The 16,764-nt window shown below is 43.8% G+C and overlaps 1 protein-coding gene across 9 annotated transcripts in view; it reads right to left on the reverse strand.

Annotated features, from left to right (window-relative positions):
* LOC127428165 (adhesion G protein-coupled receptor L2-like) overlaps positions 1-16,764 on the reverse strand; it is a 188,366-nt gene that overhangs the window by 41,261 nt on the left and 130,341 nt on the right. For 7 of the 9 annotated variants that reach the window (XM_051676304.1, XM_051676302.1, XM_051676303.1 and 4 more), the window contains exons 6-9: positions 12,717-13,010; positions 12,073-12,176; positions 11,381-11,566; positions 2,235-2,273 (exon numbers count right to left, since the gene is read on the reverse strand). In XM_051676304.1, the coding sequence (XP_051532264.1) occupies positions 2,235-2,273; positions 11,381-11,566; positions 12,073-12,176; positions 12,717-13,010 (623 nt within the window). The remainder of the gene's footprint in view (positions 1-2,234; positions 2,274-11,380; positions 11,567-12,072; positions 12,177-12,716; positions 13,011-16,764) is intronic. The other 2 variants (XM_051676306.1, XM_051676305.1) reach the window with 1 other exon arrangement.

Below are 16,764 nucleotides of genomic sequence, written 5' to 3' on the forward strand. Positions count from 1 at the left end.
ATGATTGTCCAATCTGTCATTTTGGGGAATCTGCCCCTTTAATAAAAGGCCATCCACTCGAGTGACATCATGATACAGTTTTTTTTTTCTCTCTTCAGTGGCGGGAAATTCAACTGAGGTGAGTGAGTAGCTTACTTTCCTACTGACAAATTTTCCATAGGTTTGCTTACTTGCTTGCTCTGTCCAAGCTTAACATGTTAAACTTGTCTGCATAAAATATGCCAGAAGTGATTAGAATAAAATGTTTCCAAAATATGTAAATTTAACTATACCAAATTCTCTTCAACAACCAGACTAGCTAGTTAGCTAGTCACAGTTTGTTGTAAGCTGATATGCTAACTGAATCTCAAAATGTGGACCCCCCCCCCCCCCACACACACACACACACACACACACTAGGTAAAATTAGCCTATATTATTGCTGATTCATTGTTGGGTCACACTGTATATTAAGTGAAGCGTCATTACACATTAATAAAGCCTTAATAAACATGAAATTACTTGTATTCTCAGTTAATAAAGCATGTTATTTAGCATACTTCATTATACACAGTGCGTTATTAGTTATTTCATGTTTAAACTTGTGTCAAAAGAGAATACACCATATTCATAATGTTTTTCATTTGCCTAGATGCTTAATATTTATATAATTATTCCTCATTAACAGTTAATATGTATATGTAGAGTTTTCACATTTTGATGATTTTTCTAGATGACACTATCAAACAAAGAGAGAGCAGCAAGTTTTCTTTACAGCGTAACCTAATTAATTTCCTTGAAAAAAACTATTTTCAGTGTGACTCCCTTTGCATAACATAAAAAAATTATTATTTATGAACATCAATTATGTGTAAGTTGTGTAAAAATGACAATTCATGTGTAAACTCATAAGGTGTCATACCGAGTAACAATTTCAGTCAGGCGGGATAACGCTGATTTTTTCCCTTAAAACGCATAATATCATTTTATGGAGTTGAGAAAACAATAATAGTATGATGCCAAGTACTGTAAAACATTTTCAGACATTTTGCAGCTTAAATCACATTGCAGCATTAAAATGTGGGTAAAGAACTTTAACAAGTAGGGTCACATTTAAAGCAAACACATTGTAATGAGAAAAAAATAATTGTGAAAGTTTTATTTTCCGAGCTCTAAATATTGGTTACTGCCTCACTTTATATATTCATTAAGTATTATTGATTAAAAAAGTTTTATTTTGAAAATTAATTAACGATATCCCATATTACATTTTGACTGGTGTCGTCAAATGATTCTCAATTAAAACATTTAATATACATTGTTTGACAATAAGATTTTAGCAATAAGGCAATAACATCCTCATAAAGGCAAAAACTACTTTGATGTGCAGTTTTAACCTATTTAAATTTTTGGTCAATTGAAAACCTTATTTGTCACTGGGCCACCTACAGACTTCTGTAATATTGATTCATTCTTATTGCCTCCTTTAGAAAAAATTTTTTTTTTCATCCAATTGGTTTTGCAGCTCTGACTCATAAGAACAGAAACTTCTTCAATCTCTCACATTTTTATGTTCATTTTCATTACTCTTGATGCTGAATCTTAACACCACTCTTAATGCTACAGTATACCAAACTATGAATAAAATATTGATATCTGAATCTAGGGTTTTATTGGAGCACAGATTTGCTGATTTATATTACAATGGAATGCCTCTCCAAAGTATGATCCTGCAATTGATTTCCAAATAACATAAAATGTGTTGTCATACTTTGAATATACATACTTGATTTACCTCTGTTTTGGTATGCCTAAGATCTTTTGGCAACTCAAGATGCTTTGGCAAAACCAATGCAGCAATCAAATTGATTTCAAGCACCACAAATTGGCATCAACCCTTAAAAACTAATCAGATCAGAGTGCAACAACAACAATGCATGCACCCGCCAACCTGAAAATTAAACACATTAACAGACATCGTGATTTCAGCTCTAAAGAAACTGTAATAAATTAATAAATAAACAGACCACCAAAACACGCAGAAAGATAAGAAATGTCAATAAAAATTGCAGTCACACAATTTCAATCCACTGAATTATTGAACCTCCGGCATTAAGGACACTGGTGGAGTGAAATGCTGTGATGACAGTAAGAATAGAAAGACCCATGCTGAGGCATATGGCAGGAAAGAAGAAAAGACAGTACAGAAAAGACGAGTGAAGAGACAGTGTCATAGTAGCGTAGCACAGATATACCTTCATATACGCCCTGCACGTCCTTTCTCGCTTTTGAAGCTTTTAATTTGAGAGAGGACACACACAAGAACAAAAACAGACCAAAGAAACATAGTTAGAAAGATTAATGGTATACCAATGAATTCTCCAATCCACAAGCATTTCACCAACACAGTATTGCAGTTCTGTTATAATAGTACCTGCTATTATTATTTAATTTTAGAAGACGAATGTAACTGTTAGTGGCTTTGCATTGAGAACAACAATTTAATCTGAAGATTTCTTAACCCAAAATTTTGCATAAAATAGCATCAGAAACTCAGACATTTATCATCTAAAGTTAGCAATTTAAACATATGCAATTCAATAAGCAAAAGCACTGAATCATCGAGTGTGCAGATTACTGACGTCCATGATTAATGTTACAAGAAGGTATTTCCTGGAACAACCATTTCTATCGACAAATTAGTGCCCTCTAATTGTAGAGGTAGGGCAGGGTAAGGGTTAGGGTTATGTTTCTGAACTGTGGCATCACTGGCGACATGTGGTTCCCTATCTGTCACTCACTCGACGTTGTGTCGATGTAGTGACACTAGGAGTCACTCTTGGGAGCCCGAAACACCTCTGATCTTTTGAAAAAAGGCCAATGAGAATTGGCGAGTAGAATTTGCATGCCACTCCCCTGGACATATGGGTATAAAATGAGCTGGTATGCAACCACTCATTCAGATTTTCTCTTCGGAGCAGAGCGGTTGCATTCAGTGCACTGAATACAATTCCTCTTAAAAGAACTCACCTTGCTAAAGACTGCTGGATTTGACGGCGCATTTCAGCGGCTTCTCCCCCTCTGTGCCTGTGCAGTGCAGAGAACGCCCCTGGGTGCTTCGGCAGAGCAAAAAAAAGAGTATATTCTGAAAAGAGTATATTTTCCATTCACAAAAGAGCGGCACACGCGGAATGTCTTTTTAAAGATGCCTTTCCGTTTGTGTATTATTCCCAGTTGCGGTCGCTATCTCGCCGCTTCTGATGACCACGATCGCTGTCACGCGGAGACTGGGGGTGATTTGGGGACCTCAATGGGACCACCTCCGCCGGGTATCCCTCCACGGACCTCCCATTCCCCAGCACGCTCGCTTGCCCCGATCGGGCTCTCGGGCTAGATCGCCGGCTCGTCTCAGGGCAGGTTCGACATCTCGTCCGGCACCCCAGAAGATGATGATTTATCGAGCGCAGCATCGGAGTGCGGGCTTTTCCGGTCTGACGCTGAGGCTTCGATTGGGCTTCCTCCTTCGGGAACGGTCGCCCAGTCTCAGGCTGACACAGAAATGACGGACATGCTTTCCTGGGCGGCAGCGAGCGTCAGGCTAGAGTGGAACCCTCCGCTCTCCCCTGAACCCTCGTGGTTTGACGATTGGTTCCTGGGTTCGGTTCCTTTCTTCCCAGAAGTGCATGGGGAGCTGACAAGATAGTGGGAGGCACCTTTTACTGCCCAGTCCCGATCTTTCAGCTCCCCCGCTCTAGCTACCCTCGATGGCGGAGCAGCCAGGGGGTATTCGGTGATCTCCCAGGTGGAAAAGGCGCACGCGGTGCACTTATGTCCGCAGAGCGCCACCAACTGGCACGGGCACCCGAAGCTCCTGTCCAAGGTCTGTAGGTTTACGTAGTCTCTGATGGCTAAGGCCTATGGTGCCGCTGGACAAGCCACCTCCGCCCTGCACGCCATGGCTCTCCTGCAAGTACACCAAGCCAAGGCGCTAAAAGAACTGCACGAAGGTAGTTCTGGCCCGGGATTGATGCAGGAACTGCGCTCGGTGACCGACCTCGCTCTCTGGGCAAAGAATGGTCACAGCGCAGTTTCTCGGGCAGGCGATGTCCACTCTCGTGGTCCAGGAGCGCCACCTCTGGCTCAACTTGGTAGAGATGCAAGATACTGACAAGGCATGGTTCCTTGATGCCCCTATCTCCCAGGTTGGCCTGTTTGGCGACACCGTCGAGGACTTTGCCCAGCAGTTCTCAACGGTGAAGAAGCAGGTGGAGGCTAAAAAGCACATCCTGCCCCGGCGTGGCTCAAGATCCTGCACCCCGTCTGCTCGTTGCCAAGGGCGTCTGCCTGCAGCAACATCTCATGGCCCGGCCCCGGCATGCAGCTCATCGCAGGAAGCAGACACCACCCGTCTCACGGCCGGCCGCCAAGAACCTGAGGAAGGCTTCGAAGCGCCCCTGAGATGGGCGACACAGGGGCAAGGAGACCAATTCCTCTGGAGCTGGTGCACAGACCACTCCATCCCCCGGTGGAGGGCCGGGAGGAGAATCTTTTGTTTCTTTTTTCGCCGCATGCCCCAGAGGCTACAGTATCCAAAGGTTCAGCAAAAGAGCAGTTTCCTTGTTTCCTGGGTCTCATGTCCGGTGTGCACGGCCGTCATCACGACCGCCGTCCACTGTTCCTTTTTGGCAGGGTTGGCGCTCCAGTGGCGGACCCCCCACCCCTGGGCGCCCAGCTGTGGCATGAATACCCCCATATGGGATTAGTGCTGATGGACCACAGGGACGAGACTCCTCCTCCCCCCTCCTCGGCCAATCTCATGGTGGGTGGCTGAAGCCAGGAAAGTGCTTTGATGTCCCTCGACTCAGCACGGCCACGGGGCTCAAGTCCCCTTGACGTGGCACCTCGAGCTGCGCTCCGCAGTGAGGCCCCACCCGCCGATACGTCCGATGCGATTATCCCCTTGGTCCCCCTTGCCCGGAGTTTGGACACATGGCTCGCGCTTTCAAACCCGTCACGATGGCTGACCCGGACCGTACGCGATTCAGTTCGCCAGGCGCCTGCCCAGGTTCAGCGGCGTCCATTTCACCTCAGTGAAGGGTTAGAACGCCGCTACCTTGCATGTGGAGATCACGAACTTCCTGAGCAAGGGCGCGATAGAGCCTGTACCTCCAGCCGAGATGAGGAAAGGGTTCTACAGCCCTTGCTTCATCGTACCAAAGAAAGGCGGTGGGTTGCAACCAATCTTGAACCTACGAGTACTGAACTGGGCTTTGCACAGACTCCCGTTCAAGATGCTGATGCAAAAACACATTCTAGCGAGCGTCCGACATTTAGATTGGTTTGCGGTGGTAGACCTGAAGGACGCATACTTCCACGTCTCGGTCCTACCTCGACACAGATCCTTCCTGCGGTTTGCCTTCAAGGGCCAGGCGTACCAGTACAAGGTCCTCCCCTTCGGCCTGTCCTTGTCCCCTTGCGTCTTCACGAAGGTCATGGAGGCAGCCCTTGCCCCGCTAAGGGAAGTGGGCATCCGCATTCTCAACTATCTCGATGACTGGCTGATCTTAGCTCACTCTTGAGAGTTGCTATGCGCACACAGGGACCTCATTCTCCAGCACCTCAGCTGACTGGGGCTTCGGGTCAACTGGGAAAAGAGCAAGCTCTCCCCGGTTCAGAGCATCTCTTTTCTCGGTCTGGAGTTGGACTCGATGACAGTGCGCTTCACGAACGAGCAAGCACAGTCGGTGCTGAACTGTCTGAAGTTGTTCAGACAGAGAACAGCGGATCCACTGAAACACTTTCAGAGGCTCCTGGGCATATGGCATCCTCAGCGGCGGCCACACCGCTCAGGTTGATGCATATGAGACTGCTTCAGCACTGGCTTCGGACTCGAGTCCCGAGATGGGCATGGTGCCATGGGACACATCGTGTGACCATCACACTGGTCTGTCGCCAACTCTTCAGCCCTTGGACCGACCTGGCATTTCTACGGGCAGGGGTTCCCCTAGAGCATCGTGGTTACAACAGATGCCTCCAAGACAGGCTGGGGCACCGTATTCAACGGGCACACAGCCGCCGGCTCTTGGACTAGCCTGCAGCTGTGTTGGCACATCAACTGCCTAGAGTTGTTGGCAGTATTGCTTGACTTGCGGAGGTTTCGGCCGTTGATCCAGGGCAAGCACGTGTTGGTCTGGATGGACAAAACAGCGACGGTAGCTTACATCACCCGCCAAGGTGGTCTACGCTCCCATTGCATGTCACAACTCACCCGCCGTCTCCTCCTCTGGAGTCAGAAGCCTCAAGTCACTACGAGCCACTCACATCCCGGACGACCTCAACACTGCAGCGGATGCGCTGTCACATCAGGTTTCCCTCAGGGGAGAGTGGAGACTCCACCCTCAGATGGTCTAGCTGATTTGGAGTCGATTCAGTCGAGCACATGTAGACCTGTTTGCTTCCCGGAAATCCTCCCACTGCCCGCTTTGGTACATCCTGACCGAGGCACCTCTCGGTATAGATGCATTGGCACACAGCTGGCCCCCTGGACTTTGCAAGTATGTGTTTCCCCCAGTGAGCCTACTTGCACAGACCCTGTGCAAGGTCAGGGAGGACGGGGAGCAAGTCATCCTAGTAGCACCCTACTGGACCACCCAGACATGGTTCTCAGATCTCACGCTCCTCACGACAGCCCCCCCAGCAAATTCCCCTGTGGAAGGACCTTCTTTCTCAGGGACGGGGCACCATCTGGCACCCGCGACCAGACCTCTGGAATCTCCACGTCTGGCCCTTGGACGGGACGCGGAGGTCTTAAGTGGCCTACCGCCCGCGGTGGTAGACATGACCACTCAGGCTAGGGCTCCCTCTACGAGGCGCCTGTATGCCTTGAAGTGGCGTCTGTTCGCTAAGTGGTGTTCTTCCCGACATGAAGACCCCCAGAGATGCGCAGTCAGATCGGTGCTTTCCTTCCTGCAGGAGAGGTTGGAGGGGCTGCTGTCCCCCTCCACCTTGAAGGTGTATGAAGCTGCTATTTTGGCTCATCACGATGCGGTAGATGGTAAGTATTTGGGGAAGCACGACTTGATCATCAGGTTCCTGAGAGGCGCTAGGAGGTTGAACCCCTCTAGACCGCACCTCGTTCCCCCGTGGGACCTCTCTGTAGTCCTTCATGGTCTACGGGGATCTCCCTTTGAGCCCTTGGAGTCAGCTGAGCTTAAGGCACTCTCTTTCAAGACTGCCCTCCTGACTGTGCTCACTTCCATCAACAGGGTAGGGGACCTGCAAGCGTTCTCTGTCAGTGAATCATGCCTGGAGTTCGGTCCGGGTTACTCTCACGTGATCCTGAGACCCGGACCGGGCTATGTGCCCAAGGTTCCCATAACCCCTTTTAGGGATCAGGTGGTGAACCTGCAAGCGCTGCCCCAGGAGGAGGCAGACCCAGCCTTTGCGTTGCTGTGTCCGGTGCGAGCTTTACGCATCTATTTGGATCGCACGCAGAGCTTTAGAAGCTCCGAGCAGCTCTTTGTCTACTTTGGGGGACAGCGGAAAGGAAGCACTGTCTCCAAACAGAGGATTGCCCACTGGGTCATTGACGCCATCGCTATGGCATATCAAGCTCAGGACATGCCACCCCCTGCGGGGTTACGAGCCCACTCTACCAGGAGTGTGGTGGCCTCCTGGGCCCTGCCCAGTGGTACCTCTTTGGCAGACATCTGCAGAGCAGCAGGCTGGGCAACACCCAACACCTTATCGAGGTTCTACAATCTCCGGGTTGAGCCGGTCTCGTCCCGAGTAGTGGCAGGCATGAGCAGGTAAATTCCGGGACAACTGGCCGGGTGTACCGCTTGCGCATAGCACCTTTCTCCTCCCTTGAGGGGAAGACGTGCGCTCTTGACTCCCAGTAGTGTTCACAGACTGTGATCCCTGGATGACTTTCCTCCTTAGCCCTGTGGCAGTTGAGTTTGCGGAGAAACTCGCTGCCGGCTCAGTAAGTGTGCTAATGAGGCCCTGTACTGAGGTAGGTGCTCCGCATGTGCTGGTTCCCCCGAAGGCAACCCCATGTGGTATTTTCCGCAAAATCTTTTCCCTGTCAGTAAACTGCGTCTTCCTTGGGCAGGGGCCCCTCTGCCCCCGGTCACCATGCTTTGTAGAAACTCCTCCCCCTTTGGGTAGGACCTAACATGGGACCTCTCCACATGACATACTTCCGACAAGGCTCGGTAAAGACCATGTGACGTATTTCCACTCCAAATCCCTCCCCCCTTCTCTGGGTGGGGTGTGGTCTCCACGGTGTCTTCACCTTGGGAGTGACACTCCCCCGATGTGGACACTTGCGGATCCCAGTCTGTTAACAAAACAAAATTTTACTCTTTTTGGGGAGAAAAAAGAGGGAAAAGAGGCCTCGGCTGGGCTAGCCTGTCCCTATTTGTTGGGCAGTCGACTTGTTCCTGAAGGACCGTTTGACGCTCATAGCAGCGTCGAGTGAGTAACAGATACTGAACATCATGGTTACTTTTGTAACTTCCGTTCCCTGATGGAGGGAACGAGACGTTGTCTCCCTCTTTCCACAACGCTGAACTACCCGCTGAAATGGCCGGGACCTTGTCTCGGCTCCTCAGCACAAAACCTGAATGAGTGTTTGCATACCAGCTCCTTTTAAACCTGTATGTCCGGGGGAGTGGCATGCAAATTCCACTCGCCAATTCTCATTGGCATTTTTTCAAAAGATCAGAAGTGTTTTGGGCTCCCAAGAGTGACCCTTAGTGTCACTACATCGACACAACATCTCGTTCCCTCCATCAGGGAATGGAGGTTATGAAAGTAACCATGACGTTTTCCTTTAAAGGACCAGGAGTGAGTTTACCAGTTCGGACCAGGAGAAGTGGTGGGGGCAGGGATTAGGATATAGGTTTCAAAGTTGGAAGTTGGGGTTTGAGGTCAGGAGTAAGAGTAAGGGTTTTGGGTAGGAAATTAGGGACTGCAGTTAGGGCTAAAAGTTAGGATAAAGGTTAGATGAAGGGACAAGGGACAAGATTTGGAGTTGGAGGTTAAGGGTTAGGGGTAAAGTTTGGGATCAGGGTTCAGTTGGGGGGGGGGCGGGGGGGTTGTAGATGGTTGATAGTACTGTTGTTTGAGGAACAACAGAGTATGTTGATCCAGGATCATACCCTACTTGTTTAAATCACACTGGCGTATGACCACACGTCTCCCATGAGAATCAAAAGGCACTAGTGAATTTGGGGTCCGTCCTCTTTTTAATCAGGCTAGTGTGCCCTCTCTCCCTGCCTTGGGCTATAATTCTGAAAATCATTTGGAGGGAAAGCAATGCCAAGTAAATAATATTGAAATATTCTGTATTCTTAGTGAGTACAGTCTTCCAACCACTTGAGTTCACAGATATTTGCTCGACTCCACCCACTTTTCTTTTATCCCACTATCCCATTTTATCCAATTAACCATAAGAAAACCCATGCAAGAATTTTATTTAAAATAGCTGTGAAAAAGGTTATCTGTCTCTTTATTAAACAATTAGTGTTACTTTAAACACTCTGGTTATGCCCTCCAGGCACAGTGGCATCTTTAATGCATTGCATAGATTTTATATATAATCAAGAATTTGGGTTGCAAGTAATAATAATAATTTAAAAAAAGGTCACTTGCTTTATCTATTTCCTTGTGTTCTATTGTCAGAATGTCACAGTGGCTACATCCCAATTTACAAACTCTTACTATGTACTTTTCTGTTGATTGGAAAGAACAAACTTTTAAGTATAAGACAGTGCATTAATATTGGGACATACAACCATGTTACAAAAGTGCACTGTGATATCACAGACCCCTTTGCAGCATACTGTTTGTGTTAGCATGTATGCATTAACATCTAGCTAAATTCATTAACTTAAAGGCATTATTATTTAACTTTTTAGATTAATACTGTATGCTTAAAAATTGCTGTGGCAGATTCAACCTTGTTTCTTCGCCACTATTTTTCAACTGAGAACCATCACGAACAAATCTTTCATTGTTCAAGGAGTTGGGACTTTATTAGGAAAATATCAAATTCTAAGGCAGTATCCTGTGTATCCTTTGAAGAGGGAGAAATCCTATAATGTGTTGTGATGAGCTCAGTAATAATAATAATAATAATAATAATAATAATATATTTTTTTTTAATCCAGAAGGTGGAGGCAAAAGAAAATAATAAACTACTGAAAAGTACTGATAAAGTTTTCAGTTCAGCATAACTGAAATTGATTATTTTACCTAATCTTTGTGTGTTGTGTATTTTACAGTATTTTATACAATTGCTTCCACACTAAAAATGGTACTAACGTCACACTCAGTGAAACCATTAACTCATGTACCTAATCTTCAGACCAAGTCTGCAAAACTACAAGCAAATTATCTGCTTTACACTCAGATTGCAATTGTAAAACACACTTTTTGCAAAACACTGAACAGTTCTCTAAATTAGACACATCATTCAAAACTAACAGCTCTTGTATTTAATTTGGAAAACACTGCCATTCAAAATGCCACACTCATGTACTGATTTCCTACGCCTGGTGCTCAAATGCGAAAACACTTATAGCTAATTTTTTCACTTAGAAATCTGTTCATCCCAAAGTCTGGAGGAATTTCTCCCCTGCATTTCTGTTTATAGTGTAAATATATACTGAATATGCACACATACTGTATATATTTGTGCACATACATGTAAGTATGAGTGCTATGACAAAATGCTGTGCAATCCACTGAACATGCAAAAGACACAAGATAGTAGTGTTTTACATTTGTCACATCCGTGTGTAGTTGGTGTGTTTAAAAGCTAATCATTTGATTGTTTGTGTGTAGAGTTTTGTTGCAAAAACACAATTTTGAGAAGAGTTAAAATAGTTTTGAATTAAGTGTTTGCTTTTGGAAGAGATGTGTGATGTTTTGCATGTTGTGTGTGTGTTTTGGGGTGTTGTATGTAGAGTTATAGTTTCAGAAATTTTGTGTAAGCAATTGTCAAAAACTGTAATGCTTATTAGGATATCACGCTTAGTAAGTAGACTAATACTTAGTACTATGCAAAATATTAGCTTAGCAACATGCTAACATCAAACTCTGTTGAAATCAACTACAAGTCGAGTGTCCTGTGCAGGGCACCATTTGTGTTGTGCATGGTTGCTGCCAATGTACAGTTACTTATGAGGTTCAATATTAGTTAGGGTGCTGACTTAGAAGGTAGCAGCCTATCTAGGCAGTAAACAGTGAGGCAGCCCACTTGGTCTCTACTAAAGTATGGACACATTTGGCACTTTATAAAGTTCTATCCTTTAAGCAAATTGCCTCTGAAAGAGTCCTAGGCATGCGGCTGGCTTATTAAAAAATCATGCTGAGAATAAAAATCTGTTAATACCTTATTGTAGCTGCGGCCAGTGGAGTCTTTCTCGCTGGGTCGCAGTTCCTGTAATTGAGCATCTAAAATATCTACCAGCTGTTCCATGAGTCTCATGGTGGAGCTAATGTCACCAGCAAAGATGGCTCCTTTGGTGTGTTTGGCCAGCTCATTCGCAAGGTTGGCTGCATTTTCCCCACTCCGGATCTGAAAATTACACAAATTAACCTCACAGCATATCTCTGAAAAATATAATTTTGTATCTACGAGGCTCCCAACTCCCATTATGACATCATCATGCTGAGTCAGCAACAGCCCCCCAGAGCAATTACAGCTATCATTAGAAACTGGTAACACATTCAAAGTGCATTTGGAAATGCTTCGTGGGATCAATGGTTAAAACATTCCTACTACTTTTGTTCACTTTTTGGGTGTAGAAAGTTTGGTACCCCATTGTGAACAATCCATTCTATTGACCGGAAAACATCTCATATAAACACAAAAAGCACACCCTCAAAAGAGCATTAGATCAGTCCGCTGGATCCCAAGTGGATGTTTGGTAGCTGTGTCTTCATCATAACCAGTGATAACAGAAAGAATGGGGTCTACGATATGGCACTGGAGATTATTTTACTTTTATGACAGTGAGTTTAGAAAACGACACATTTTTGCTACTCATTCTGTGAGGACAGAAAAGGTCTAGAACTACAAACCTTTTGAGCGACTTGATTCACCCAGTGGGAGGTGCAATTGCTCAGATCTGGGCCTTTTGGGTTCCAGGTCCCAGTGGAGAGAGCACACAGGTAGGAGGCAGTGCCTGTTCAAAAAAGTTCATTATTATTACTTGCTGCAATAGCAGAAGGAGATGTTCTCAAATATTATTTGCTGTATGTAAGTTCCAACTCTTAAAATCTTATTGGATGAGCCTCATTCAAAGTAACTGTAAAATAACTAATATTAACACCTGAGACTGCACATCAGTTGAATTATATACCAATGCGCAAGTTCGAGTATGAAGTTGCTAAATACAAACGTTACTGAGTAGTACTTTGAATCATACACCATAAATCAAAATGTCCATATAAATATCAACAAACATTGTGATCATTAGGAAGGCGCACCATTTATAGAATTAACTTTGATCAGAAATGGTAAACATCAGACAGTTTGACTAATGAACTATATTACATGAAGGAAGAATTGTTTATTGTAATTATTATCAATAAATAACTGCTTCCAAATAAAAAAAATAAAATAAAAAAATGCATATCAAAATAACAGAGTGACTGATAGCAAACCAAAGAGCCCTGAGTGGAAAACTGCAACGTGTCACATTTCAACAGGTACATGCACCCACCTCGAGTTCCTTTGGGGCAGGGTCGTTCCACCAACATGCCCCGCTGGGTCTGTGGCCACAGGATGTCTCTAAGCTCCACGCTCTCACAGAAGCGCTCAGGTGGAGGGAAAGACTCCAGTGAGGGTGGCGTGGTGGTTTGGGGAAGTGCAGCTGGTGATTTGGGTGTCTTGTTAGCAGCCCTGGTCCCTATAGTGGTAACTGTAGTCACCTGACCTCTCTGCTGAACAGTCGTTGTTGTAGTGTTTGTTGGTTTTTGTAACTTTGGTGTTGTGGACGCCTCTGAGATAGCCGGTGCTAAACAGAATCACGGGTACAATTAGTTTGTACAGTAAATGTATTCTTTTTTCATTCTTTTTTTCATGCATTTTTTCATATAATTCCACCACCTAGAGCTTAATAAAATAATTCTGAAATATTTTTTCAGCTTGCGTACAAGACCTTTAAGTTTTGTTGTTACATGTCAAGAGCTTATTTAAGAGCTGCAGTACAAAGTTGTTTGAACATATATTTCCTCACATACTGTTTTCTACTTTCCTGTCTATATATCATATGTTTAATATATAACTAATGTAATGCCACAGGCAAGAAATACATATTTTTTTGGTTCACATATCAGTGTACACTGAGCAAAGTTTGCAGATCACACTTTAAAGTGAAAATTATGCACATCCTATTTCAAAAACGTATCAATGTTCATATTCTTCAAGTATGTAAACACATAGAAAGTTGCACAATGATAACGAGGAACACAGATTTATGGGTATTTCTTCAATTGTAGGCACTACTATTGCCTTTTAGAAATGAACCCCCCTTAAAACACACTTTTCAAATTTACTAGATTAATCTACTACCAATGAGTGTATATACTGTACAAGCATCACAGTACATTTCTGTAACTTTTTTCCTCCTGAACCAGCATAAACAAATTTAACTTCTGCCACATCTCAAATCAACACTAAAATTGTTGCCAAAATTGTTGATTGTGGTGGAAATGATGCCACGACTTGGGGACAGCTATAATTTGAGGGCAAATGGATACAAATAATTTTCACACAATAAATAATGAAATGGTCTGTTTATTTCACCCATTAGCCGCTTTTCCACCATCAGGCCGAACAGTTCTCATCTCACAACTGTACCGGTCCGTGCTGATCCGGGCCTGCTGGCTCGGTTACGCTTTCTTTTTCCACTGTGGTGTGGTGAAAACATGAGAATGCATGTAACAGATCCGTCTTTTGGCAATGGCGTAAGAGATACGCATTGGAGCTAGTGTGCTATGGAGGATGGTTGAAGCTAATGTCAACTGAGGAACAGCAGCGCATGCAGGTCCTAATGTGTTCTTAGGTAAGGGGGCGGGTCCTTACCGGGCATAGGTCATGCGCTTCTGTCTGTCTAGACAGACTTGGTGCAATTGGATGCTTCTGCAGAGGTCAGGTACGGATGCCCTTCCCATGGGTGGATCTCTCCACTCAATGTTTCAGAGAACCGGGGTTACGCTAGTAACCTATTGTTTTTTTAGGATTGCTTTTTCCCCTGGTTTTACTCTGCTAACAAACAGCGAAGACACGAACCATGTCACAAAAAGGAAAGTAATGATAAAAAGGCAAGAGGTTTGCTGAGGGCTTGTGTTTGCCACCGGACATGATCATGCAGAAAGGTAAAAGTTCCCAGACTAGTTAAAAAGGATATTTATGGACAAAATATTAAATAAGTATTATATGAAAATAGTAGATGATAATATATTGATGTATTTTGAGTTTAAATTAGCTAGTAATCTACTTCTCTGGCAAAAAATATATGTAGGCTACAATACTGGTTAAACCATCATAATAAAATCATGAAGATACACTAAATGAGTCGCCACGTACTAAAGCCATTACACCAGCATGGTTGAGCACGGTTTGCTAACCATGCCGAGAATTCCGGGCAGAGAGCGGTTTATAATCATGCTGTGCCGAACCATGCTCAAGTGGAAATGTTACTATAACCATTCCGTACCGTGCTCAGAACTGTTCTGCCCGATGATGGCATTTTCTTGTCTAGATCATCATAGTTTTAACCATTTTTTTTTTTACATTTTTTTTTTATTTATGATGGATTTACATATTCTACCATTACAAGTCTGGGTCTGGTACAACTGCAAAACAATAAAATCTACACATAAAAGGCATTTGAAAACACAAAAATAAATAATCAACGCATGCTTAAATGGTTCCAAGACAGATGCTGGGCCATAAAAGTGCCTGTAGCAAAACACCTTACACATGACAGAGACTGGGTTCTGGGTAACTCAAAAATCTTGCAGAAAAGTCCTGGAGCTTCCTATGGCCAGTACATCATTCACTGTTTAAGTTTTTGCTTATTGTGCATTTTACATTTGTAGGGCAGTATTGTTTCTTCATTTACAGGGTAAAACCTGACATATGTGACCTCATGTAGTCCAACACAAATGCATATAAACCCACAGCATGTTCGATAGCAAAAAAAACAAAACAAACCTGTGACCTGCACCTGCTGCTTTTACTGGCTAACCACACTCTGTGATCAACAGCATGCAGCCAGGAGACCATTGATGAAGCAGCCCATAGAAGTGTAAGGGATTTGAGCTCAGTATGTGTGTGAGATTGTCTGTATGTATGTTTGTCGGAGAAAAAGAGCGGCAGAGTGAAAGAAAAGGTTTCTTTTTGTGGTTAGATGTGACCTACTGTGAATTAGTGTCAACAGAGCAGTCAGAGCTCTGCTTCAGACAAAAACTGAGCAAAAACAGCTGCCGTAACTTTACCCGCACACAGATCTTTACGCGTTTCACCCCTGCGTGGATTTTGACTTGGTTGGCATGACTGGTTTGCTGTTATTGGCTTTTCACTCCAGATTCTGACTGGTTGTCACGATGGGTGTAAAATAAGTTCAAGCTCATTGTTTCTCACTCAGAATTAAACCACAAATAAGAGAAGCTGGTTAAAGTCAACATGAAACAGAATTTTCCTTAAAGAAAAAAAAAAACAAACATTTTACATTCATGATGTGACGTGTTTAAGAGTGTACCTCGATGTTTGATGAGAGAAAACATTTTAGGGTAGGGGCTTGATTTTATCCACCAGGAATTGATTGGATAGTGAAAAGTGGGCAAAAGTATTATTTTTATTACTGTTTTCAAACAGCCATCGGCAAGCTGCTAGCAAATTTTGCTTTACATTTACATGTTTTAATTTGGCAGATATTTTCTCATTAAAAAGTTCTGCCAAATACCATTGGAAGGTAGTTTGAGATATCAGAAAATCAAATTTAGATTTTAAACCCATTTGAAAAAAAGCACTGTACAATGGTACCATGATGTATCAGACCTTATTACCACAGTACTTTGATATATACCATGGTACTGAATTATTACCAGACTCATATACCATGGTATTACAATGGTACTACAATGGTACATCTACAAAAAACATGGTATTGCCATGATACATGTCCAAAATACCATGGTATTACAAGAACACTGAACACTATGCAAGAACATTGTACTTTTTGTTTTTGAAAATATGTTTTCAAACTGTGACATTGTATTTTTCAAAAGCAGAGTTTTAACGCGGAGTATATTGTGCTGTGTCCTTTAGCTCTGAGCACAGGAGCGGTAAATGGACACTTAGTCAGTCAGCGGTCTTACAGCACCCAGGTGTCTGTTATTGCTTCACAGAAAGCCTTTGAAATGTGATTTATGGGTATAGTGGTATTAATTTTCTCTTTGTTGTAACAAAGGCAGTTTCTCTTAATATAAGTATGTCTGCTGTGCTGTAATGAAAATGTGTCTGACTCACATTAAGCTCAAAGGAACCTTCAGTTCAAAAAATAAGAAAATATTATCTTTGTGCCAAAGAGCAATTTCAACCCAAATATTCACATACTGTTGTGGTGATATGCACCCAACATATATGTTTGGAATCACACACACACACACACACACACACACACACACACACACACACACACACACACAGTCCTACACCTGCTTCACTACCTCAGTGGGGACATACCTTTTTTCTTTCTTTTT

This window comes from Myxocyprinus asiaticus, chromosome 37 (assembly GCF_019703515.2).
Source record: "Myxocyprinus asiaticus isolate MX2 ecotype Aquarium Trade chromosome 37, UBuf_Myxa_2, whole genome shotgun sequence".
NCBI lineage: Eukaryota > Metazoa > Chordata > Actinopteri > Cypriniformes > Catostomidae > Myxocyprinus > Myxocyprinus asiaticus.